General features: G+C 39.3%; 1 protein-coding gene across 4 annotated transcripts; it reads right to left on the reverse strand.

Moving 5' to 3' along the window:
- On the reverse strand, nt 1–24,904 carry eya2 (EYA transcriptional coactivator and phosphatase 2). Of its 4 annotated transcripts, none has more exons than XM_026307488.1 (16): nt 24,633–24,904; nt 15,530–15,609; nt 15,179–15,217; nt 14,497–14,618; nt 13,913–14,029; nt 9,783–9,859; nt 9,470–9,653; nt 8,560–8,696; nt 8,343–8,426; nt 5,535–5,624; nt 3,782–3,840; nt 2,864–3,024; nt 2,510–2,624; nt 1,641–1,762; nt 1,404–1,504; nt 1–1,098 (listed from the first exon to the last, which is right to left on the reverse strand). In XM_026307488.1, exons 4-16 carry the CDS (start codon nt 14,597–14,599, stop codon nt 1,018–1,020), a joined length of 1,431 nt encoding a protein of 476 aa, XP_026163273.1. In that variant the 5' UTR covers nt 14,600–14,618; nt 15,179–15,217; nt 15,530–15,609; nt 24,633–24,904; the 3' UTR covers nt 1–1,017. The 4 variants fall into 4 exon arrangements, with proteins under 4 accessions (XP_026163273.1, XP_026163274.1, XP_026163270.1 ...); XM_026307489.1 differs by having other exon boundaries at nt 13,940–14,029; nt 15,526–15,609; XM_026307485.1 differs by having other exon boundaries at nt 2–1,098; nt 15,526–15,609.
- Nucleotides 24,905–25,462: the final 558 nt, after the last annotated feature.

The raw sequence follows: 25,462 nt of genomic DNA on the forward strand, positions 1-25,462 counted from the left end.
TCATCTATTTGACTGTCTGTCAAAACAAATCAACATTAAAGCATTATATACAAATCATAGCTAAGCTGACAGGCAGTGTAATCAGCACATGCACAACCATACCAGTTCATCTATATTACAAACAGGTTATTAGGAAATTAGCTGAGAACAGAAAAGGAGGATTAAAACATGACAACATATACAACCCAGAATCAAACGTAAGGATTTGAGCACCAGCCTATAAAACAGCATCTTCAAGATAACTTCTTACCAAAACACTTTTACAAGAGCAGATTTAAGGTCTTTGAAGGGGAATTTTTTTTTTTTTTTTTATGCTGAGCTCCCAAACTATTTATACCTCAATGTGTGGTAGACTCAAACAAGTAATAAATAGCTCAAATGATAATGGTAAAATACAGACTATTTTTAACAGTCTCTAACTATGACAAGAATGTTATTTGACATTTATGAACATGAATGAAACAAATCTAAAACAATAGGCAAACTCTATCCAATCAAAACAGTTCTGTTTCTAATTTTGTCTAGTACTGGCCAAGGAAAATTTTATTAAGTATCACTACAAATAAAACACAAAACCAAAAAAATCTAATAACATCTGGCCTTCTCATCCATGCAGACATTCTCACTGCATTCATTAAATGAGATGTAAGACTTTGGATTCAGTGCAACACCTTGTGTGTACAAAAGTGGGACACGATTCTGAGAGCTGAGATGAACTCAATTTTGTGTTTTTTACTTTTTAGTTCTCCAGATGTATTTATGAAGCTTGGTCCCTTATGCTACTTTTGTCCAGCATTTTTGGCTTCATGTTGATGTGTCAAAGATGTACTGCATCCCTGCTTCAAAATCCTCACAGTTCCTTTGGCTTTGATGTGAAATTGTCTGGGTGCTCACTCAAAATAGAAATATTGACTCTGAATCAGTCTTTAGGGGAACTTTCGCCCGCTAGCTGCACTCAGAAGTCATACAGCTCTTCATAACTTGTGTGGAAGAGCAGAGTGTGACAGTTGGTGCCCTCTAGAGGTAGTCCAGCTCCAGTGCATGGCTCAAAGCCTCCAGATCGGCCCGACAAGACACCCTCCAGAATGGCATGTTCTTCTGAGAAAACAAAAATAACATTTAAATTTAAATTAAATACTGTACAGGTTTAATGTAGGACAGACATGGAGTATTTACAGAGCTCTTGTGAAATATGGCCTGTGACTTGCAGGGAAACTGTAGTGTGTAGATAACATATTGGCCTATAATGTACAAAAATCATGCAAATCATTTACTGACATTTCAGTAAAAGGATTTTAAAAGAGAGAAAAAACTCTGAAACAGAAGCTGCAGAGATCTAGCATCTGATTAGTTGTGGCTAATCTTTCAGCAGTCAGAATCATAAAAGACAGTGTGAGCTATACCTTCTTGGCCACAGTCTCTTCTTCAGCTCCATCTCCGATCACCACATACACTGCTCTCCGACCAAACCTCTGAGAGACACGCTCAAAACAGCTCTCTTTGCCTTTGAAAAGAGGGTCAATCTGAGGTTAAAAGGTTAAAACTGTAACATGTGGGAAATAAGACTGAGGCCGATTTTGTTGTTGATTAATTGGGATTCTTATTATCTTTGTGACCCTTCATTCTCAGCTATTACTCACCTGTCTTGGTGGCACTGTATATGTTCTCTATGGGAAAAGCTGAGCCCAGGCCGTACAGTAACACCTTAGAGAGGGCTGGGATGAGTTGGGTGGTGGTCACCAATACATTCACACAGTTTGGCCTGGAACAGGACAGCACAGACACATTTAGACTACAGTACAGCCAGGTCAGGAACAGTGGCTTTAAAGTACATTTACCTATGTACATGTGCATATGTACGTTTTATGATACTCTCTTTTATCATAAATCATGTTTACCATGTTTTAGTCTACTATATTTAATATTAGTGTTCAGGTAAATATTTTGCAAACAAATGATCAGATATACATATTAAAATTACTTAGCTACAGTGACAGGATTCTACTGTACAGAGCTAGTAATTTATTGTTTTTACACTGTGATATTGGTACTCCCTTGTCCTGGAGCTGTATATTGCTGATGTGCAGTTACTGGCCCCACCAACCTGCACAGTGTTTATTTGTTGTATATTGTTATTGTTCTCTTCTCTCTCCTCTATCCACTCGTCCCAACCGGTCGAGGCAGATGGCCAACTAAACTGAGCCTGGTTCTGCTGGAGGTTTTTTTCCGTTAAAGGGAGTTTTTCCTCTCTACTCTTGCCAAGTGCTTGCTCATAAGGGATTTGTTGGGTTTTTGTAAAGTGCCTTGAGATGATTGTATTGTGATTTGGCACTATAAAAATAAAATGAATTGAATTCATTTGAATTGTACAGAAGTACATGATGTGAATACTTCTTCTACCACTCTTGTGGTGATGGCTACAGTTGTAGCAAAACATCATACAGTATAGCCAGCAGCTAAAGTTAACTGACCCATTAGTGTGACTCAAGCTATGACAACATGAACTAACCTTGAGTTGATGAGAGCCAGGGCTTTGAGGGCTTGAGTCAACCACAGGTCAGTCAGGACCTCCATCTCTCTCCTCAGCTGTAACCACTCCTCTCGTTTGGGGCTGCCCAGCAAACCTGCCCATCAGGCAGAGGTCAGTCTTTGTGACAAATCAAGGATAACCTAAACTCTGACAGCTTCAAAAGTCGCAGCAGGTAGATATCTACATGTATCTAGGGTTATGTAAGTTAATTATCCAAACTTACTGTTACTAATTTCCTGTCGTTATTCTTTTTTTGTTGTTAAACTTCAGACTACTATATATATATATATATATATATATATATATATATATAGTAAAAAAAAAACAGCTTACCCCCGACATTATTCTTGTATGTGTTGTAGATCTCCTTAACTCTGCGGTATCGGAAAGCCAGTTTCCTCATCCAGTCCACCCCTCCATGGACCCCTGACCCCAGGCACAGAGAGCCAGCCCCTGCTGGGGTCTGGAAGCCGTCAGACCCAAAGTTATAAGTGCTGTAGGATCACAATACAGGAAACAGCCAGGCTATAGATCATAAAAACATAAACTGTATTTTTCCAGAGCATCCTATAGTAGCACTATTATCAGTGTTATAGGCAATGGTCCAAAAACTTCAGGGAATGTACAAAACTGTATTCACCATTACATTTTCTAGATTTAGGAATGAATTCAAACAATTCAGGCTATGAACAAGATGGCAGTATTTAAACTGTTCATCAAATTCACAGATGTGTCAGTACAACTACAAAAGTTTCAGGGCAAAGAAATACTTTAATTGCAAAGTTTAATACTGTAAACACATGATATATAAATATACTGTACTGTATAAAAAATACAAAATATAAAAACATTTTGAGAACGGAAAGAGCCAAGATCAATAACATTAAAAAGTACTATTGTACATTCTTGCACTTTCTCAAATCACTCCTAAAAGCGCTTCAACAAGTTTATGCAATAAAATGTCTGGACTGAGGGAGACAAAGGGAATGATAAAGAGATTTTTTGATGAGAAATGAAAGCACTGGATAATGCTTTGACATTTTATATGACTGTGGAAGTCTGAGAAATAGAAGACATGCACATGCTTGCATGCATGGACACACACTCCTGCACGCACTCCTCATTTCAACTCCCTGCTTTTTTCTTCTTGTGTACTAAAACCCAGAGGGCAAGTCTGGTTCACAAGCCAGAATAGAACTGTCAGAGTCTCTCAGCAGAACTCTAACTACAGTAACACAGTAGAAACTTTACCTCAGGTCTTGTCCGTTGTCGTCTGATGCCACGTCATCAATATGAACCTGGTCACATTCCTGGGAAATGAAAAGGAAATCAGATATATCAAGGGATCCATTTCAGAGTGGAGCCTTGTACAGGCAGGTCTCTTCTGTTTAGGGAAGCCTCTAGGAGTGATAGCACAAAGAGCTAAAATAAAAAACAAGGAAGCAGGAAATAAGGTGCCAGGACATACAAAAGGAAGGTTCCCAGAGATATGGGACAGTGTACATAGTGTTGCATTTCAAGTGTAACAGTGTATATAGAGGGAAAGATCGTTACTAGCTCTGCATAAAAATCTTGTTTCCTTGTTTTTGTTTCGATCCGAAAATATCCAATTTTAATAACCATTAAATCATGGTTTCTGATTTAAGTGCATATTGCTAAAGCTGTTTTGGATATAGTCATGCTTAAACTACAGCATGCTTTTAATCCTTATGGTTTGGTTTGCTGTATTACCAATAGTAAGCAACAACATGCACACTGGTGTGCTAGTAAAAAAAACGAAAAAACAATGGGAGCGTAAATCATAGTCATCACAGGCCAAGAGAAACAACAACACACAACAGTAACTGTCTCCTAAAAACATCATACAATCTGTTGTTCCTTTGGGAGTTCACCCTCGAGCCTCTAAATGTTTGTGATCTAGTACACACACAATTATTTTAATTTGTTTTTAAGAAGTGTAAATGAAGTGGAATAGAGCCATGATAACCTACATCTATCATTTTTTAATCTTGAACATGTCAAATGGAAATTCCAACGATGATTAATCAGGCAGTCATGCCTGGCAATTACCATTATGTGATCTTCTTGTGGTATTGCAGTGATGACAGCGGCGATAACACTTGTAGCCAACGATGTAGTTACTGACATTGAAAGGACGAGATAATTGTACCTCAAGACGTAACAGCAGTTGTCAGCCCGAAGTGGCCTACTGCTTTAGAGATTTACTGAGCCTTGACAACAAAAGAGGGGATAAAAGCTGGGCTCCCAAATGGCTTTGTTGGCTCCTTTCCCTCCTCTTGACTGTTCCTCCTCCCATTTGACTAATTTTCTTCTGGGATGCTCAGACACACACCTATAATTACAGCACAAAGTGTTCTTGTTCTCTCTCTCTTTCTCTTTCTTTCCAGCCTTCTCTATCTTTTGTCTTTTCAGAACAAGGTAGAGGAATGCAGGATGAAAAATGTATGCAGTGTGCAGTCAACTAAACAGGTAGTAAAACTGCAATCTAATGACCACCAGCATTTTTTTTCACCACTTTTAGAGTTGACATCAGTACCCAACTTTGGCGTATTTTAAACAGGAAGTTATGTCTAAACTGAGAGCACTTCTGCCAGCAGTTAACAAAGCCTCCTTTTCTTGCACTTGTTATTCCAGGAAGGGAAATTGTTTGTAAAATGCTGCAGTAAGAGGTAATACAGGATAGATGTTGCTTTAAAGGAGTTATACAATAGAAGCCACTGTGTTTATGCCAGGCAGGAAACTAGCACCCAAATGCTTAACTATTGCAGGAGAGATTTTCTGGCCTGCAGCATGGCAGTTTACACCAGTGGATAAGTTCCCTCTGCTGCTGTTTTCCAGATTTCTGGAAAGGATCCCATGATTATTACAGGAAAAAAAAGTGTGGTGTGAGGAGAATGTCGATAAGTTCAGCAGTAAGATTTTTTTTTTCTAAATGTACTTTTTGTCATAAGTCACAAACTGTCACATGAACTTAAAAACTCACCTCCAGATCATTGAAGAAGAGTCTTGAGTCAGCCAGATTGAAGATCATCTCCTCCATCCACAAACCAAGAGACACTGCCTTTGAGGAGTCCTGATGCACACAGACAAACACACACACACACATACGCTGAAATTAAAAATGATCCGTAAATGTTACAAAAACAGAATGAGACAAAGTGGAATAACATTGTTCAGAACAAGGTACTGAACCAGGAAAACTGGTCTGTTGACCTAGTTAATAAAAATGATGTAAGAACCACAGCTCCTTAAAATATCAGGATCTGTACCCTTACTAATTCAATAATAAATCCCAGTAATCACATAAATCAGACTTTTTAACCACTCTTGTAAATCTTCTTCTCGTCAGTGTAGCCACCCCTGGCCTGCCTCTCTGAATTGCTCTCATTTCACTACCTTTGCAAACAAGCTGAGGTTTTATAAAAAGCATCTTCTGTTTCTTATTATCACTGCCTCTTCTGACCTTTCTTTTTAATCCAACCTGCTGTTTTTTCCCATTGCTCTCCACCAGTCCAGCATACAAATCTTTTGATTATTTCATTATTTTTAATTGAAATGAAATTAAATAATTGGAGATTAATAATTGCTTGCAGTGGTGATAAAAATACCAAAAATCTAAAATATCCACATCTACTTCAAGTGGTTGAAAATGGCTAAAACAGGATGGGATAATTCTTGAGAAATGTTTCCTCCACTTTATTATTATATTTAACAATAACATTATTTGAGTTCTCATGGTCAGTTATAAGAACTGCTATATATCTGATGTACATTCTATATTTTAAGGTCTGTCACCTTGTTAACTCTCAGTATTTTCTCTTTTCTCTTCACCTCCTAAACCTAGACGAACAATTACTCAGGTGTTGTATTTCACCAACTTCAACTTTGTATTTTATGAATAAATTATGAATCACCACCAAAAGAAAGACACAAATCATAACATGTGGGAAGTCAAGCTGACATGTGGGTCAGCATTTTTGGCTTCATGTTGATGTGTGGGTGTGTTTTCATTCAATAGTACAAAAGCAGGTGTGTGTACATATGCATGGGATGGATTGTTTTGATGCCAGCACAGGTTCGTCGTTGGCAGCAAGAAAGGAGAGGCAGAGCGGTGTCAGCCAAAGGTGAACATTAGATTAGTGCACCTGAAGTGACAAGTAGAACAGTCTTCTGGCTCAGACTGGTCAAAACAGGCTTAATGACACAACTAGAGTGAATGACAACAATTACAAAATACCCTCCTCCAAATCAAAGGTGTAAGGAGGAAAAAGGTCACTGAGGACGAAGGTCAGCACAAGTTCAGCAGGAGGAGTAGGGTGACAAGAAGAAAATGACGAGGGCCAGGATTGAGAAGAACTGGCCAGAAAAAAAGAGGAGGAGATGAATGAAAGGATGAAGAGGGAGGTGCTGAAGGCTCAAAGGAGGTTTGTTCTGTTTTAGTAATGATTGAAATAATTATCTGTAATCACCTTCCTCAAAAGATGAGGGCTGCTTCTGTACAGAAGGGCAAATAAAAGCCTCTTTCTCTTAATCCCTACCAAGAATTTAAAAAAAAAAAGAAAAAAAGAGAAAGGTCGGAGAAAAAGACAAAAAAAAAAAAACACTCAAAGCATTTTGTTTGACTAAACTCAGGGCATGATTGTTATGAGCTAAAGGAAGAAAATTCAGTGGGCTGATGTATGATAATAAGATAATTGAAGAGTTGCTACAGGGGAGGGAATCAGCTTTTCATGCGGATCTCCATTCACCTCTGGCTCACCAGCTCTTTCAACATGACACAGTGGGCCCAGACTTGCATTTGCATATAGGCCCAAACATTTCTTTATGATAAAAAGGTTAATAGAATGATCCTAAAAGGAGAAACCTGACTGACAGAAAGTGGGGCACAAAGTGGAGATCATTAAATCCATAAAAAAATAATGTATTAGAGTTGTCAAAGTAGGATGAAATAGCTACAAATTTAGCTAGCTGGTAAACTGCCTTGACACTTTGGACTGTTAATCTGGTTTTCTGCTGTCAATCATTTAATTGCTCTCCTGCATGTCTGAGTTTTGATGTAAGAGTATGTCCAACTGAGCCTCTCTGGATCCACCAGCAGGGTGTCTGGGTGGTGGAAGGAATCAGGAATTTTTGGCACATGAGTCACATTTCAACACATTTACTTTCTTGCTCTCTGTCTCTCCCTTGCTGGCTCTTCCTCCCTTTCCCTCTTCACCCCCCCCCCCCCCCCCCCCCCCCCCCCTCCCTGTGGCAGAAAAGAAAGAAAAAGAAACAACGACATGCATGGCCGGCCGGGGGCTGAACCGATCAGAAATGCTGCTCTTAAACTCCCATCAGCCTTGTGTCAACCCGCAGGGGGACCGTGAGAATTCAAAACACAGATCACCAGCCAAAAACAAGGAACGCACCACTGTCCGCCCCTTGTCAGCCGCCTGTCTGTTATGTATAGGTCCCGCTGGCTGTCAATCACGCTGTAGGATGCTGGGGTAGCTAAACAATCCCAGTGCATTATGAAAAGAAACAAGAGGGCAAAAAGGCAAAGCAGCAAGCGTGTGAAAATGCTCACAGGTCGCGGACTCAGCTCAGGCAGCTAAACCTTTCACTGTTAGTCAAATAAGCACTGAAACACAGTGGTGATTTGACTAAAGAAAGATTACGCTACACCACTGTTGTGAGGATTTTGTGCCAAACTGTACCTACCTACCGCATAATAACTGTTGGCAAAGTGTCACTGTCTACCGCCTATTCTTGTTACAGTAAATGACAAAGGGAGGGGTTTGTATTACTGTACCTTGCCAAATCGTGAGGAGAAGGTTCCCGTGAGGAGGGAATGGAAAATGATGATGGTTTCATCCAGGTCCCAGATAAACACTCTCTGCAGTGAAATAACAGATATGTAATGTTAACCTCATGAAAATTATGTGTGTGTGTGTGTGTGAGAGAGCGAGAGAGTGGAAGATAAATATTGCAGAGAAATACTAATAATTTTCAACAATGTGTGTTGTTACCTCTATATCAGAGTCCAGCGGTGGAGCGGGGTCACTGACTCTTTTCCTTCCTCTCAACTTCCCATCTGACCCTCTTCGTGCTGAGACACCCTCTTCTTTACCTGGTGTGGGGGGGCTTGGAGGGGGATGGTACTCCCCTGAAACACCATCACACAAAATGAAATTGCAGATTATTCTTTACAAAAAACATTTTTTTTTTCCCCCTAATTCTGATTTTAATTAATCATATTTAGTGGGAACTCCATGAACTTTACTTATAAAGCCACAGAGAATATAACAGATTTTATCATTTTATTTGCCTTGTTTATACCTTCTAATCCAGATGACTCAGAATCATTATGTCTGCAGAAAACTTGAACCACTTTAACATTTGACAAAAAAACAAAGACAAAACAGACTTCGATGCTGAAAATCTCTACTTGTTTTCTGCTGCCCTAGCATACTAGATGTGTCAGAACACATACAGAGCTTGCTAACTACTAATATTTATATAAATTAGGCATGTTTTAATTTTGAGGACCTGTAGCTAGGGTAAAAACAAAATACTGAACAAGAAAAAAACTTCAGTTTCAGGCCACATGCAACAATAAATTCTAAACATGTAGGGCCTTATAAAATTGTGTTATTGGTCAGTAGCAGGTTACATTAAAGTTTACATACAACCCTCTTGTTCAGTTTTAATGGATCACATACCTGTCCAGTTTCCATTCAATGTGAAGGAATAAAATCCTCTCTAATATAATGTCGGGGTTGATTTATTTATATATTTATTTTTTGTGGGTATCTGTCTATAGTCTGTTGTCTTTGTGGATATTTCAGTTGCTCAGTGTAAACACTTCCACAGAAAGCTGGAGGACCAGTAGGCATTGTTTATCTGTACCAGTTTTAACAGGTAGTTTGGCACTCTTACCTGTGTGTGACTCTGGGCTGTGACTGGGCAGCATTACAGGGTGTTCTGGATGCTGATAGGCTAATGGTGCTGTGATGGCAGCAGAACTGATGTTGCTGCTGGTTAGGTAAGGGCTGTTGTAGTGATGTGAGTTATAATATGGAGGATATTGACTCTGACTGTAACTCGAGTACGCTGAAAACTCCTGTCAATACAGAGACATTTATTAGACAGTGGTCTGACAAAGCTAAAAAGTCAACATTAATAAATGTTTACCAAGGTTGCTACTACTACCTTGGTAGGAAAGAAAAAATATTGACACTGAATTACTCACTTGTTGGGTAGGGTTGAATGGCGTTGAACTGGAGATTGCATGAGTGCCTTGAAAAATTCCAGATGAAATCCCACCACCTGAGAAATGATGTGAAGACAAAGGTCAAACATTTAGGTTATAATCAATCATGACTAGCTGGTGGACGATTTGACTTTGTTACATTTTACTTTGATGAATCAACGTTAGATATAATTTGACAACATCTGGTCTGAGCCGTGAAGCTGTGCGGCATAAACAGTGAGCTGCATTTAGTGACAGTCCAGTTCTGCGAGAGCTGAGAGTGAGATTTATGTTTGAAATAACAATACAGGTGGGAAAGTCTGCTGCTTCTGCTGCTTTGGGGATATTCTCAGTCTTATCAAGCCAAGCCTGGAATGTCTTCCATCAAGCAACTTCCTCCTGCAGTTACGATCTCTCATCCTCTGTCTTTTCTGCCAAGCCTGCATGTCCATACTTTGTGTGTTTAATTATATCTCCTGTAATGTTATCGCCTCCACCTTTCGTACACTTCTTCTATTTGTTTTGTTTTGGCTGGATATTTTCTTCAAAGATGACAAATGGATTTAAATGAACCATGAAGGAACTGATGAACATTTGACAGCAACTGGGCAAAGGAGTTCAGTGAATGCCTCTCATTAAGGGCATATACAGTAACTTCCTCTTCTTCAGGTAAGATTATTGTAAGAGCTGTAAGAGCTCCTGAGCAGACAAACTTCAAACCAACATTCAACGAAAAAGCAGAAGGTCATGTGTAGATTAGCTCACTAGTTTCCAATTCTTGGTAGCAAAAACTCCATTTAACAGATACACTGCTTACTGATCATGCAGTGATGCTTAAAGAAGACAGTCTAAAGCTCTGCTAGTATGTTGTATGTTGGCAAAGGCTATACTTGCACTTACTAAAGCCATAGCCAATGCTAATTTGCTCAGAATGACATTGCTTATAAGCTAAGGCTTAGCAAAAACAGTGTAACCATGTTTACCATCTTTCGGGTGTAAACTTTTGCTAATCAGTGAAGCTGAGGCTTCTCAAAATTAAATATTTGACCACAAATGTTCATGTTGGTAGTAGAGCAAAGGTCACAAAAGTGACCAGATCTCTCACAGACCTGCTGGAAGTACTAGAGGTGAAGACAGGGAACCTCCCCAGTCTATAGATTTATCTTCTGGGAATCATGAAAATCTGTGCAAAATTTCACTGCACAGTAAACACACAGTATATCTAATGGCTCATTGTGGGTAAAATAATAAACGTACATTCAACACAATAATAAGAGGTGTATTATTCGCCAGGCTTGTCTTTATAGTCGCTTACTCAGATTGTTTGCTCTGCAATTAAATTAATTATCTTCAAACAGAAAACATATAAAAAGCAAATAACATGGTAGTAATTACTTGGATTCTGTTTATTAAATGCATGGTTTTTACTACATACAACACAAAGATACACTTAATACAATGTAGCTTAAGTGATTACAGATAATGTTTTTTAAATGGATTAAGGTGGACTTGTCTTCTTTATACTGACTGCTAGTTGTACAACATGTTTCCCTCAGGGATAAATAAGATTTAGACTCATCTTGTGACAAATATTTCTAAAATATTTCTAAAAATGTGTTTCCTTTATTCTACCTCGCATCATTTCATCAGTCCACTACTGCTTGCTCTTGCCCCCCCCCCCCCCCCCCCCCCCACACACACACACATTTCTTCTTCTCCACTCCACAGTGCATGACAAACAGAAGAATAATGACTCAATGGAAGAACCACACTGTAACCTCCCCAGACAACACTTCAAAGCAACTAAAGGAAAAATACAGGAGGTCCTTCGAGTAAACACGAAATAGCTCCCATAGTACCCATTTGGTTTCAGTTGTACACATAGCGTACAGTACGTGTTTCAGTGGATTTTTGTGGTGTATGTGCTTGTGTATTGTGTACAGTATAATGGCTGACATGGAAACATTCTGAAATCCTACAAACATTTGGTTTTTGCGGCAGTTTATTACCATTTGAAGTTTGCAGTTAATGATTTATGCATAAAAATATTCAAACAAATTTATTTTGTTTGGAAACAGTGTCCTTCAAACTCAAACTACAATTGTACAAAACACTGTTTTGCTCTGACAAAGAACAGTCATTAAAGGCTTTGCTGTTTCTAAGAAGTTTAATCAAAAGTGTGTTGACTTGAATATTTACATTCCTGTCTTTAACATCTTTAATTAACACAATATGGAAAACTAAAATTATCTGGAGAAGATTCAAAAGTCACTGATCAGGAGTCACTGGGTGGCCGAAAAAAAATGCCAAAGACAATCTGTGAAAAGGTTAGGAACTTCCCCCTGTAGAAGGCCAGCTGTTGTCATGTGGCCAAAGACCCAAAGTCAGGTCATGTGGTAATGTCTGTGGTGTTGTGATGTGATACCTGAGCAAACTGATGAAGGAAGTGCGTCTAGAGTTTACTTTTCTACAGTACAAAGGTCACAATGAAAAACTGTCCATTTTTGGTTGGAGTTTGTTCTTCATTAACTATTAAATCAGTCCCAGCAGTGATTAACCAGATTCTGGCCATGATGAAATTAAATACTATGACCAAATTCATTTAGGGTTAGAATCAAACTAATGCACTACTAAATATAGATGTTAGGTCATATTAAGAAAAGGGGTGAGGTCAACATTACTGGGGCATTATGCTGTGGTCGTTTGATAAAGCATAACTTTAGCTTATTAGCTTTAGTCTTGTTTCCATAACTTTGGCCCTTATTTTTATAGGCTATGATAAGTAATTGCTGAGAAGTGGGAATGTAATGTAATCACTACAATAAAGTCAGACGGGAAAAACAGTAGGAGCAGTCAGACAATCAGACAGGCTGTTTCACATGATTATCTTTACCACCTTCTTTCAGCAAAAGACTGAATATGAGTACACAGAGAGTGAGGTAATAATTCTTCATTCTACAGGAAATCTGTTTGAGTTAAAGCTAGTCAGTCAGTCCAAAAACTGTATTGGATATGTATACAGTAGTGGTAGTTTGTAATTGTTTTCGTAAACAGTTTCTTTCTGTATGACCATTATCAAACTATTAGTGTTTCTTGCTTCATAAGAGATGTTTTAATTCCTATCCTTTAGCAATTAAGCCTTGGGCTGTAATTGGTGGAATGACTTCTGGTATAACCAAACAAACATTTGCGAAACAAATGTCATCACTGGGTTTCCTTGACATACAGACACATCAAATTGTCACCAAGTTGACAAACAAAGTCAGAAAACATGCTCTTTGAAGACTAAACAGATTGTATGGAGACAATTCCAGTTATTAGTGTAGCGTGTAACAATTTGGGGAACATATAGTTTCATTCCTCATTTGTTTACTGTTCTATGCTGTTTTGTCTTTCCTTTGTCTTATCTTTATAGTGAAATAGGGTCATACCCCCGTCTGCAACATTAAACCCACTCACCCCTCCGTAAAACGCACCTTAACCTCTCCCCTCTCACACACAAGGTCAATTTCACGCTGCTTTCAAAGCCATAAAGTCACACTGAGAAAGTCATGCTTCGGGCGCCGGACAACTGAGGAATGTGTACAACAGAGATACACACATACACACACAAAATTATGAACACATACACACAGCAATGCGTGGGCAGAAGGCTGCGGACACACACTCCGGAGCATACCACATCTTCATTTGTGAATTTGTGTTTTTCAACAAAGCCCCTTTACCCATCTTTTGCTTTCCCCATTATTCTGTCTCTCATCTTCTCTATATCCCATCCTTTCTATTTTCTTTCTCTCTTTTTTCCTTCTAACAGACACAAATGCTTGCATGCTGTGTTGTTGGTCTGAGTGGAGAAAGGGGGCCTGACCCTGAGAAAAGAGGAGGGGTGGAGAGACTTTTGACGCCAGGAGTCCAGACCGCAGCTAATGGAGAACAGGTGTGGCAGACAGAAGAAGAGGAGAGGAAAGATGAAGAGAGGAGAGAGGGAAGAGGAGAGGAGAGAGAAAAGCAGTAAAGGAGTTGAGGATGACAGAGAAACAATGGATGCCCCTGGTAGTAAGGTCTAAATCAAACATGGTGTATGTTAGGTCTTTGTACCAGCAAGAATACAGAGAGTTTTTCAGACTAACCATGTGTGTGTGAGTAGCTGTACAGACTTTGACTGGGAGGAGTGCTGCTGAAGTTAGAGTAGCCCAGTAGTCCTGTCTGTCCAGGAGAGTGACTCAGGCCATCCTCTGTTTTAATGTCTAGAAAGAGAGCAGAAAATAAATATATGTCACATTCAGGATGAACATGCCCTGAAATATCTGTAAACAACTTATATTTGGATCTTTCCTATAACAGCCCTTGGAGCATTTAACAACAGTTCCTGACATCAGTGTAGGGAGCTATTGCTTTTGATTGATTAGGTGACAGAGCATTTATGATGGCATATGATGGTATATTGAAAGTACAATTCCTTGACTGTGCATATATACATAGCACTTTCTTCTTCCTTGTGTTCCCCTTGTATAACCTTTTTCTGTTTGTAATAGTATTTTGTATAATGGGACTGAATTTGTTTCCAGTTATGTTGATGTTGTCCTATGTGCCACATTGTTATTGTCTCCTATTGTTCACAGAATGAGAAAAATGGAAGAAAAAGCATTTTACAGAAATAGTTAGGAACAAATAAAGTGCAATTCTATGTAACTGGATATTTGTGAATACATACTATAAGATGGCATGCTGTAGCCCTGGGAGTGGTGAGCGTAAGGTGTGTATGGTCCTGCAGGCTGGAGGGCAGGGCTGTACTGAGTTTGTCCATATGCAGCCATGACACTTGTTCCCTGTCAACTGAGAAGGAAGAAGTCATGAGGAAACATTTCGTGAGAAGTTCTTCCTCCCTCTCTGTTGCTACCAAACATTTGTTTTAGTCACAGTTAGAAATGGCTGTAAGGAAGAACATACTTGGCAGTCAGGAACATGCAACAACATCTCTATGCTTTATAGACTTAAGTACTTAATGCTACAAAAAAGAACAAAGAGTACTCTGCTGGGCTGCATAAACTGGTAAAAATCAAAATAGATGGTTCAAATTTTAGTTAATTCTACCATGAAACAACAACAGCAAAAACCTCAGCTGATCTTAATTATAGGAAAGAAACCCCCAAACTAGCCATTATAGTTCTTATTCATATAAACTAGTTATATTGATTAGTTCAAATTAACATCAAAGAATCAAAGAATATTTTACTTCCAATGTGAATTTAATCAGCACATACTAATAATTCAAAAAATGCAGCTTTCAGTTTTCAGAATTCTAATTATAAAAAGAAAAACATTGCAATCTATGAAAGAAAAGTAATGCAGGTAATACAATTTTAATTTCAGTGACAAATGTCATGGAAACTCACCTGCAGTATGTATGAGTTTGAAATAGAAAATAGGAAGCCCTGTGAATAAGTAAGAAAGAGAATCAATAGAAAATTAACAGTAAGACCTATTAGGAAATCAAAAATGAGTAGGAAACCAATTTGCCCATTTGAAAAAAAAAATGCATGTTTTATATAATTTAAATGGTGAATCTTACAAGTATTTCACTCACACTTATTAGTAAAATATTATCTTCTCACTACAAAACCTGAGAGTGTACAGTGTTGCAGTGTTATAATCATGCAGCATTCCTTTATTTAAGATATTCAGTGAGCAAATTATCTACTGTGGCAATTTGCTGTTTTGCTTTGAAAGATTATTTTCACACCTGCCTCTGCAGAGAGAGCCTTATCCTGTTGTCCTTTTCACACTGTTGTGTGCTGTTAGTCAGGTTCCTCAGATGTCAACTCTCCTGTGCAAACAATGGTAAATACACATCATCAGGACCCAGGAATGTGTATGACTGACAGATGGCAACATGCCTCAGGCCCTGTTGCAGGAGATCTGATAGAAAACAAGATTAATGTTGCATTTATTAAAACTCTGACAGTCAAATAATCAAGAAAAAAAAAAACAACCAGAACGAGGCTGCAGTCCAAATTCACAATAATTGCAGTGTGCTGAGCACTCATAAGTCGCAGGTCAGCAGAATTTTTTATGCACACTGGCGATATGATGAGACACAAAATGTTTGTAAGACAGCAAAAACTGGGATGACAGGATTAGACATGAAAGATTTTGCAATATCATTTCAACTGAGGCAGCTGCAGTATCTCTTGGACTGTACATCGATTTTTGCATTAGGTCACTGCAAATTAATTAATTTGATGAATTAATTAGTTAAGTTGGGGGACTTTATGTAAATATTGGATTTATGGCTTTTGTATCAATAGGATTTAATGCATAGAGTTATCAGGCATTCAATTCACCAGAACAACTGAAAACATACCCATTAGGATATTGTAACTACAAATTGTTTTTCATTTTAATTTTTCATTTGCAATATAATGCATGATTTTATAACATTATTGCATACGGTGAAACAGGGCCCAGCTGATTACAGGAATGAAGTAGAGTAAAATATTGAAGAATCACATATGGGTGTATTTTTTAATGGCCTGGAGTGTGTCTGTGGATAAAATAAAACAACAAAAGCACAATGTAATCTATCTCTGATATTCTATTATTACATCTACTTGTTTGTTTGTGTTTCATGACATTGCACAACAGGCTGAATCACTATTAATGTCATCTCTCTCTCTCTCTCTCTCTCTCTCTCTCTCTCCTTCTGTCTCTTTCTCTTTGCCTCTGGGCCATTCCAGTCCAGCAAAGCTGCAGCTAACTGCCTGACCTCTGACCTCACTGACATTACAATGACAGAGACAGATGACAGTCATGAATTCTAGGTTTAGCAGCAGTGGAGTGATGAAGATGGACGGAAAAATGAAAAGATGTCTGAGAAGTGACAGACTGTTACCATCTGACTCTTCATCAACAGAAGCTTCAGTCAATGGCATCAGAAGGTTGGGGTGATTTATGCTATTTCTTACAGCAGCAATTTTGACACAGTACAGCAAAGTCTCATTTTATGTCAGCTCCAGCTGATGCATCCACCCTCCTGGCTTTAAAAACACTCGGAATGGCTTGAAGTGTTTTTTAAACTAAATATGTATATTTCTACCATGAGGCAGCCACATAGTTATATAAGGAGGTTATTTACTGCTTGTCATGTAAACAATTTTGTAGAATTATAGTAAATCAACCAAAGCCCCCAAAATATATATGAAATATTTATTTAGCTTCAAGTTTATTTAAAATCTAACTTTCAATATAAGGAATGTGTCTATGTGTTCATATTTTGATTTCCTGATCAGCCCCTTATCACTGGCGACCACTGAAGCCTGAGAGAGTTCACGCTAGAGTGCTTCCTAGAGATTAAAAATGAAAGTGATTCCTGTTCAGAGTCCTCTTGACTTCAGCTGCATCCTTGCAAGAGTCCTGTATCCATGCACATGCATGTACACACACACACACACACACACACACACACAAATGCCAAAACTTTGTGTGATAGCAAAGGCACTTCCTGGTTCAGGGTGAGCCCTGGGAGGAGGCCATACAAGGCCATGGGAACCGCAGGACACCGGAGGGAAGATGAGCAGAGCTCAGCAGAGATGTAGAGGTCTGAGGGCTGAAACTAAAGCTAAAACAAACCCAGCAGGGCCACAGGAGGCCACAGGGCCACAAGGCCAGGCCCACCAGCTTCACCTGGGTCCCAGGGTTCTGCTAGACCACTGCTTCTTTCACGGATATCAAATTCTAGTTTTTGAGCTGATGCGTTACATCACAGGATGGTCTATTGTGGTTTAAGCTGAAAAGTCATCTGACACAGTCAAAGAAATACAGTGAATTTTTGAAGAGTTACCTGTTGTTCAACTACACTTTTAAATCAGGAAAAGTGGATAAACAAAACAAAGAGTGCCAACTAGCCTCACTTATCAGGAGGGTATCACTCATAAAACAAGGTACCACACACAAAAAAAAAAAACAACTAGTTTGTATCACATTTTGTTCAGCTACACCTGAACGCATATCTCTTGTCCTGAGTACACGATTTCCTACAATATTTTATCCTAATGACTAATAAGCATAATAAAGAAAGAATGAAATCTTTTTATCTCTGCTAACCTGATCGAATGCTGCGTAAACTATCTGCTTGTAGGTTTTGGAAAGGTGGAAAAATTGTCAGATGCACCTCCCCCAATTCTGACACTGGAAACATGCAGGGGGAAGGGATTTTCCAACCTCTTCCACGGTCCAACAAGCACTTTGTTTTAAGAATACTCCATATGCTGAGTGACAGTTAGCTACTAACACCTTAAATGCAACACAAACTACTGCTACAGAAGCTCTATATACTAAGTTCTTAGAAATCATGCGCATCATCAGGTTCATTCAAAGCTGTCTTGTATTTCATATTCAAAATCTAAGAATCTATCCATACCATACAATAAAATTCAATAATAACTTGTCACATAAGTTTCACAAAGTCAGTTGTCTTCCACTTTTAATTGTATTACCAGGGTTTGGTATATTTTTCAACTGAGTAACTGATCACTGTCAACAGGTTTTTTCAACTTTATTTACTAATTTAGATGCTCAGGCTCATTTTCTGGTTAGTCACATGCTGGTTTGCAAAACTTCCTATTAAGGGTGTGTGCCATATTATTTACAAATAAATATATTTGAATAATATGTCAGATATCGTGTTTGTGTGTGTGCAGTTAGAAATGTGTTTACAATGTCAATATGTGTGCTGTATCAGTGTCTGTCTGAGTTTTGATACGACATGTCAGAATCTGGTTACATGCAGCAGTGACCCTCCAGCGGTCAGACGTTTTATTAACAGTGAGGTTCTCAATCAAACTTGACAAGATGACTTTCTGGTCTCTAATCGTGCCATATGGGACCCCACCTGGAGCCCTCAATTTAGGCAATCTGCCTAAGTGCCTGGGGGAAGTTGGGGACGATTCAATGCTGCTCACAAACCCTCTCTCTCTCTCTGTCACTGATAAAAGACACAGAACAAGGCCCCAGTATTTGGATTTGTGTGACACTTTTTTGCGGTGGAAATTGGTGCCATCTGCCTGCTCCTGCCTTTTTAACACAGCACAGTTCAATAAGGCTGACTACCACAGCTACAATTAAATATTTCAAGTCTAATTTCATATTATGAAGTGAAAGCAATGGCAACACCAGCTAAGATAAATTAACAGGAAACAGAAAGAAAAGCAGATGAGAACCCCAGAACAGTGTTGACATGACATCCTTTCATGTAACTCTGTCAGAATACACACAGGCTATTTGCAAATCTGCAGCTTGACACACACAAAATATATCATACCTATAAACAAATACAGACTAAAGACAATTCAAGCAAAAAGCTTATTGCTGTTAAGCTTTGAGCCATCATGTTAGCTTCAATATTAATCATCAGTCATCATATCTGTGTACATTTATCACCAGTTTAATAAGAGAATGACATCAGTGAGAAAATTCCAAAGTGTAAAGACAAAGTAGAAAATGAAAAATCTTTTCTTAGCTCTGTCTGTGGATAAACAGGCATTAGCTACGAAGAAACGAAGGCTTAGACATGCTATTGAGGGCTGATAACCTCAAACCACCATGACCTCAGCAACCAGAAAATTCATTAAGACGCAAAAGAATGTGTGTGTGTGTGTGTGTGTGTGTGTACTCCCAGTATTATATAGCATGATACCATGTATGTAGGCTCAAACCAAAGTGTGTTCTCGCTGCCAGTAATGTGACTGCTGCATGTGCAGACATGGACACTTGCTATATTCTAATTGAGGTCCTATTTGTGCTACTGTTTGTAGACTGTTTGTGCTTGATACACTAAAACTGGATGTTGCTGACATGACTTAATTAACAGAATATTCGTGTTTACCCACAGACAGAGCCATCCATCAGCAAAAAAAAAAAGGGGGGGGGGGGGGGGGGGGGGACAATGGCATACTTCTGACTTTGGGAAAATTCTAATCTCCACAGTAACCTGTGAAATTTTGTTGACTGTGTGTTCTAAACATGACATTTGCTGAGACAGGAAAAAGCAAAAACACAAGAGTAAGATGTTTCCATGTTTCTGTCACATGCTTACTATCAGAATGACCCATCTCCGTGAAGTTTCACACAGGTAGAGTGTAAACATTCCCAGCCTATACTAAATGCAACCTGTTTAAAACAGAGATAAGGCATTACTCTCCTTACTGACAGACTGAGCTTTCACCAGAGTCTCTGCAAGTTATTTCTTAAATAACCAACATACACATTTATATAGATGCCCCTTTCCCTACAATCAACCATCACTACAGGGAAATGCCAGAACCCTAGTCCTTACCAGAGAAGGTGCAGACCAATCAAAATGGCCTCGCTTTCCCAAAATCTCCTCACTCCCATGGTATAAAATGTATAGAAACACAAGTATACACACACACACACACACACCTGGCTAATACTACAGTCACATATTATGCATACAGAGCTCCTTTGACAGAAACAGAAGTCATTCTATTAGGGGCTCCAATTAATCTCTGGCAGCAGTGAACCTGTTGGCGACTCCGTCTGCACTCTGTAACTTTACCTCACAGACTTGGTGGCCTTTTTTTTCCACATGACTAACTTTTGCAACAAGTCTTCTTTAAACCCAGAACCAAACCCCCTCCCCCCCAACCATCCCTCTGTAATCAAAACCTCTTTATTCAGCAATGCCAGTGTCTTTATCTCCCCATTTCTCCAGCAGCCGCTCTTTACTTCACTCTAAATTACTTCTCAAAACATTCTGCATTCGTTTTCTGCTTTCTACTGGCTTCTTTTGTTCCTCCACACTCAGATTCACTGCCCATCCCCCGGCACACACACACACACACACACACACTATAATAACATCCCTAATAATTTTCCCCAGAACTATTGCCAAATCCAAGAAGGACCACCTACCCCAAAGCCCAGACTCTTTCTTCCCCAGAACCAGTGCCCCGGGACGGGGGTCAGAGTGAGGGACAGCTGGCAGACCTCCCAGCAGCCTGAAGGAGTGGGTGTGGGGTTGGAGGACTGGGCTGACCCCAGTCAGATGGTGGTCTGGCTCCCAGGTAAAAAAACATCTGGTCTAGTGATGGAAGGGTAGTCGCACACACGCATGCACACTGAAAATTGACACATGTCTGACTGCATGAGTGCTCCTGCCTTCTCTAATGAACACACACTCTCGGACTTGCTGCTTTATTGGTCATTAGGACAAAAAGGTTTGCCCTTGATTGGTCTCCTCAGCAGATGATGGCAAGTGGCCGCCCTAGTTGCTAACAGCTGGCCAGACAGAGCTTGTTGGTAGCTGAAACTCACAGGCGTTAAAGACGGACTGAGGTCCAATTACTCCTTTACTGGTAGATTTACTGTGGGTGAGTGTGAGAGAGACAGAGAAAGTGAGAAAAAGAGAAAACAAGAGATGATTTATGCCTTTCTGGGAAACAAGAATGCAAGTCAAATGAGACTGTCAAATATAAATTGACATTAAAACCCAGAAAATGGTTTTAAAAAAAACTCAGGAAAATATTCAATGAAGAAAGTTGAAGTTTAGAAAGTCTCTAACATTAAAAAACTCCCAGCACCAGAGGGATTAATTATTCTCTTTTCAGTGGAAAGTACCCGAACTGTTATTAAGCATGAAAAAATGAAATATGGTCACTGCAGGCTACACTGCAATGTGTGTGGCTTCACTCTCTTCAAGATGTGATAAGGATGGTGGAGATAGCCAGAGAAACAGCTGCTGTCTGCTGACAGCCCAGGGTTTAATATACACACACACACACCTAACACAGACATACACACACATCACCACGAGGCCTCCCCGGGTGCTCTCTGGGGCTTAAGGGAATTAAAAAGGGGAGGGAAGGGCGGGAGAGGAGAAGACATTAGGGGGAAGAGTGATAACTTTTGAGTCTGTTTGAGAGGTAGAAGATTAACAAATAGTGTCACCAGCATTTTCTTTCAATCATGCAGTTTCACACACACACACACACACACACACACACACACACACACACACACACACACACACACACACACACACACACACACACACGCACACACACGCACACACACACACACCTCCAAGGTTCCACAGCAGAACAGAACTTGGTATCAGAACTAGGTATAGAAACATTTGGGTTTGGTCAGAAATGCTGTTTGGGCAAACAGATATAATTGCTGCTTCAGACGCTGTAGCCTAAAAAGTTCAGAGAATAAATACTGTACATGGACATACAAATAAACAAACAAGAAGAATGCAGTAAATAAATGGCAGTTACTTGAAAGAAGTTATTAATATATTAATAAACTTAGCAAGATTGGTTGACTCTTTTATGGACTTATAAAACAGTTTTTGTATTAATATTCTAGCGTTGTTTAATCAATGTGTTTCTCTATTTGTTAAAACAAGGACACACTAATTTATAATAGTACTCATCCCCTCAATCTCCTGTCAAACATAATGTGCACGGTGCTGGAACAGTGTCACATAAATAAATGAATCAATGTAGAAAGATTTGCTTCATACATAAGGCTGAAGAAAAAAACATAAAGATAGTGTGTGAATTAATGCAATAATCTAAGATTTACACACACAAACAAAAACAGTTTCTGACCGAGTAAGACTAAAAACTCTTCCTCACCAAACTCAGAACACACACTAACGTCAGTGAATAAAATTAAACTGTGCTAAACGGATTTTCTATCACAGCTTATCAGTCTAGCTTTTATTACTGGGATGGCACCTTTATCTAGGGTGGACTGAAAATACTGTCAGAATATGTATGTTAACATGACAGCCCTGGTGCATCCTAGAGTTCAAGTCAGCAAGGTCGTTTGACTACCAGATAAAGAGAGAGAAGAAGAAAACAAAAAGGAATAGTGTGGGGGGGGAATGAAAAGATATCAAGAAGGGTGGTTTTGAAAAAATATAATGAAACTGGTGCAGATAAAGTCAGGAAGAGCAAAGCTTCCTATGAAAATATTTATCATTCCACAAACGTTTGGCTACAGAGGGGTTTGGAATTAATTTGTGTTTTCTTAGGAGGGGGTGCCTTGCGCTACAGGATGGGGAATTCTCCAAGGGCTGGGACTTTTTGGGCTGCTGCTTATTCACAATTTATTAGAGCTAGTAATAAGAGCCATCAAGGCGGAGAAGAGAGAGGCAGAGAGACTGAGCGAGGGTCTCGGGCCAGCCGTGGAGAAGGAGTCCAGAATGGGGCCTAATGTTATTAAGAGCCGAACCACAGTGTTAAATCACACACGCCCGAGCACACACCTTCGGTATGTGGCCTGAGCACACACCTCCCACCACCCTCTATTAGAGCTCTGGATGTTATTTGTGGACCTCAAAATGCAGGTATGTAAGGAGATTTAATAAGATTTACAATCCACTGCAGACCTGAATCTGATACAGTACCTAGAATCCCACTGTGGTTGGCATTTACCCCAGCAGGTTTATTTCAGGTGAGTGTTGCTGACAAGGAGACATATGAGAGATAGGTCCAGTTTATTTTGTAAAATTCAGAAATGAGTGTGAAATTTTTGAGAGCTGTTACGTGAGAAACACATTTCTTTGTATTTAAACGAACGTCGCTTGTTCCATAACTACAAAAATACACTGGAAAAAGCTCCAACAGACTATCTGTGAAGATACAAACCCAAGCAAAAGCAGTGTTATTGAGCTAGTAGTTTTAAATGTATTTATTTAAAAATCGCCTCTCAGTCTTTGCTCGTGTGCCTGCAGCTGATAGAAATGTTTCAAGGTGATTTAAACAGTTGAAAAACACAGAGTGAGCTTCTACTCTGGAGCCATGAAGGGGTCCTTGAAAAATATGAATGCCCGCTTTTGAAAAACGCTTAGCTAGACACCCCTAATTTAGTTAATGAGGGTCCCTACATGGATGCTGAGGGGGTGTCAGTGATTTGGGTGTAATCTTCTGCGCTTAAGCCAAGCAAAAAGTGTTACATGTTTTGAACCAGCACCAAGAAAAACAAAAGAGCGCAGTCAAAAGAGATGGTGCCTCACACACTTTTTCCCCACATTAGGGCTTAGTGAGACAGAAAACTGATTTGTTGATGGTGGGTTTGGGGATTTTCTGTTTTTCTTAATAACTCTTAAATAAAAACAAGTTGGTCTGAATATTGTAGCAGAAAACTATTCTCAGCTGACATATTTCCATCTACACTAAGCAAGAAAAAAATAGCATTTACCTTTACTCTGGCTAATCTTTTTCTACATCAGAATAGAAATTGTCTTACAATGGGCAAATTCAACAAGCGTCTTCTGTTTAAATAGAGCATCTCAGAAAAGCTTTCCTTCAATTACTATTGAGATAATTAAATACGTTATGTCTCATATACAATTATACACTGACATTAAATCTTTTTAAATATTATATATCCTTATATCAGAGGAGTGAAAAAAATTATTTCAGAGAGCAGATGGAGTTATAAATGGGAACAAACATTAAAAAAATGTTCTTTTAATTTAAAACAAAATATTCTATCTTGTGTTGATTTTCTATACATGTGATCATGTCGTACGATTTCTTTTTTTATTTTTAATTATTTATTTATTTATTTATTGGCTGGAGGCTAGTAAGGACTAATCATCTGCACGTAAATAAATGTGATGTATGTTTATTTAAAAGGTCTGAGCACCGGTATAAACTACAGGCTGGTTCTATTTAATTCAATTTAATGGTTTGACCAGAATAAAATCACAAACAAGACACGCTCGAAATAAAATAAAATAATAATTAAAAACAAAAAAGACTGAACAAACCAGTTTTATCAAAACAGACATGAGTGGAGACATTTGACACTTACCATTATTCAGAAAGAAGAATATGTAAGAAAAATCCGTTTTCTAGTCAGAGCAGTTGTCTCTCCATGCCGAGAGGAGACTCGACAGAGTGTCCCCGCAAATCAGTGACAACGTGAGCGCTCCTGTGGAATCGCAGCTCCTGAGAAGCATAAAGCGGAAAAAAAAAGAAGAAGAGCTTTCGGTCGATGTGCTCCAGGTGTTGACAGTTTTCTGTAGGCGACCTCACTTCTCTTCCTCTGCAGCTTCAGGAGCGGGTTTGCTTTTACCGGCGATGGGGAAGTGATGTTAAGTAAATGAGCGAAAGACTTCTGGTTCCTCCTCCTCCTCCTCCCGAGCAGCGTGCGCCCTTTACACTGCGAGAGCGTTTGTGTGTGTGTGTGTGTATGTATGTGTGTGTGCGTATGTATGTGTGTGTGTGTGCGTGCGTGCGTGTGCGTGTGCGTGTGTGCGCGCGCGTGCGTGTGTACGTGCGCGCCCCTTATCTCAACCACTCTTCTCCTTTATTCTCTCAGCTGCAGCGTTTTAACTTCTCGGCTTCTTTTCTCTGTCTGCGCGTTAAATCTTTGTTTGGTCAAGAGCTCTTTGCGTTTGTTTACACAACGACCCTGAAACTCTTGAGCCCCACTGTCTGAAGCCGCGGACTGTGTCTGTTCTTCCAGATAGGGGGATTTGTTAGCTTGTGGCAAATAACTTCGGGCTATTGACAATTTGATGTAAGATGTAAGAATGGCTGGTATCCCTCACTGTGTGTACCCAGTGTGTGGATGTGTGACAGTCATTATTTCCATTATCACTGCCTCGATATACCAGTCTCTTACGCTCGAGCCTCGGG

Source organism: Mastacembelus armatus, chromosome 5 (assembly GCF_900324485.2).
Source record: "Mastacembelus armatus chromosome 5, fMasArm1.2, whole genome shotgun sequence".
NCBI lineage: Eukaryota > Metazoa > Chordata > Actinopteri > Synbranchiformes > Mastacembelidae > Mastacembelus > Mastacembelus armatus.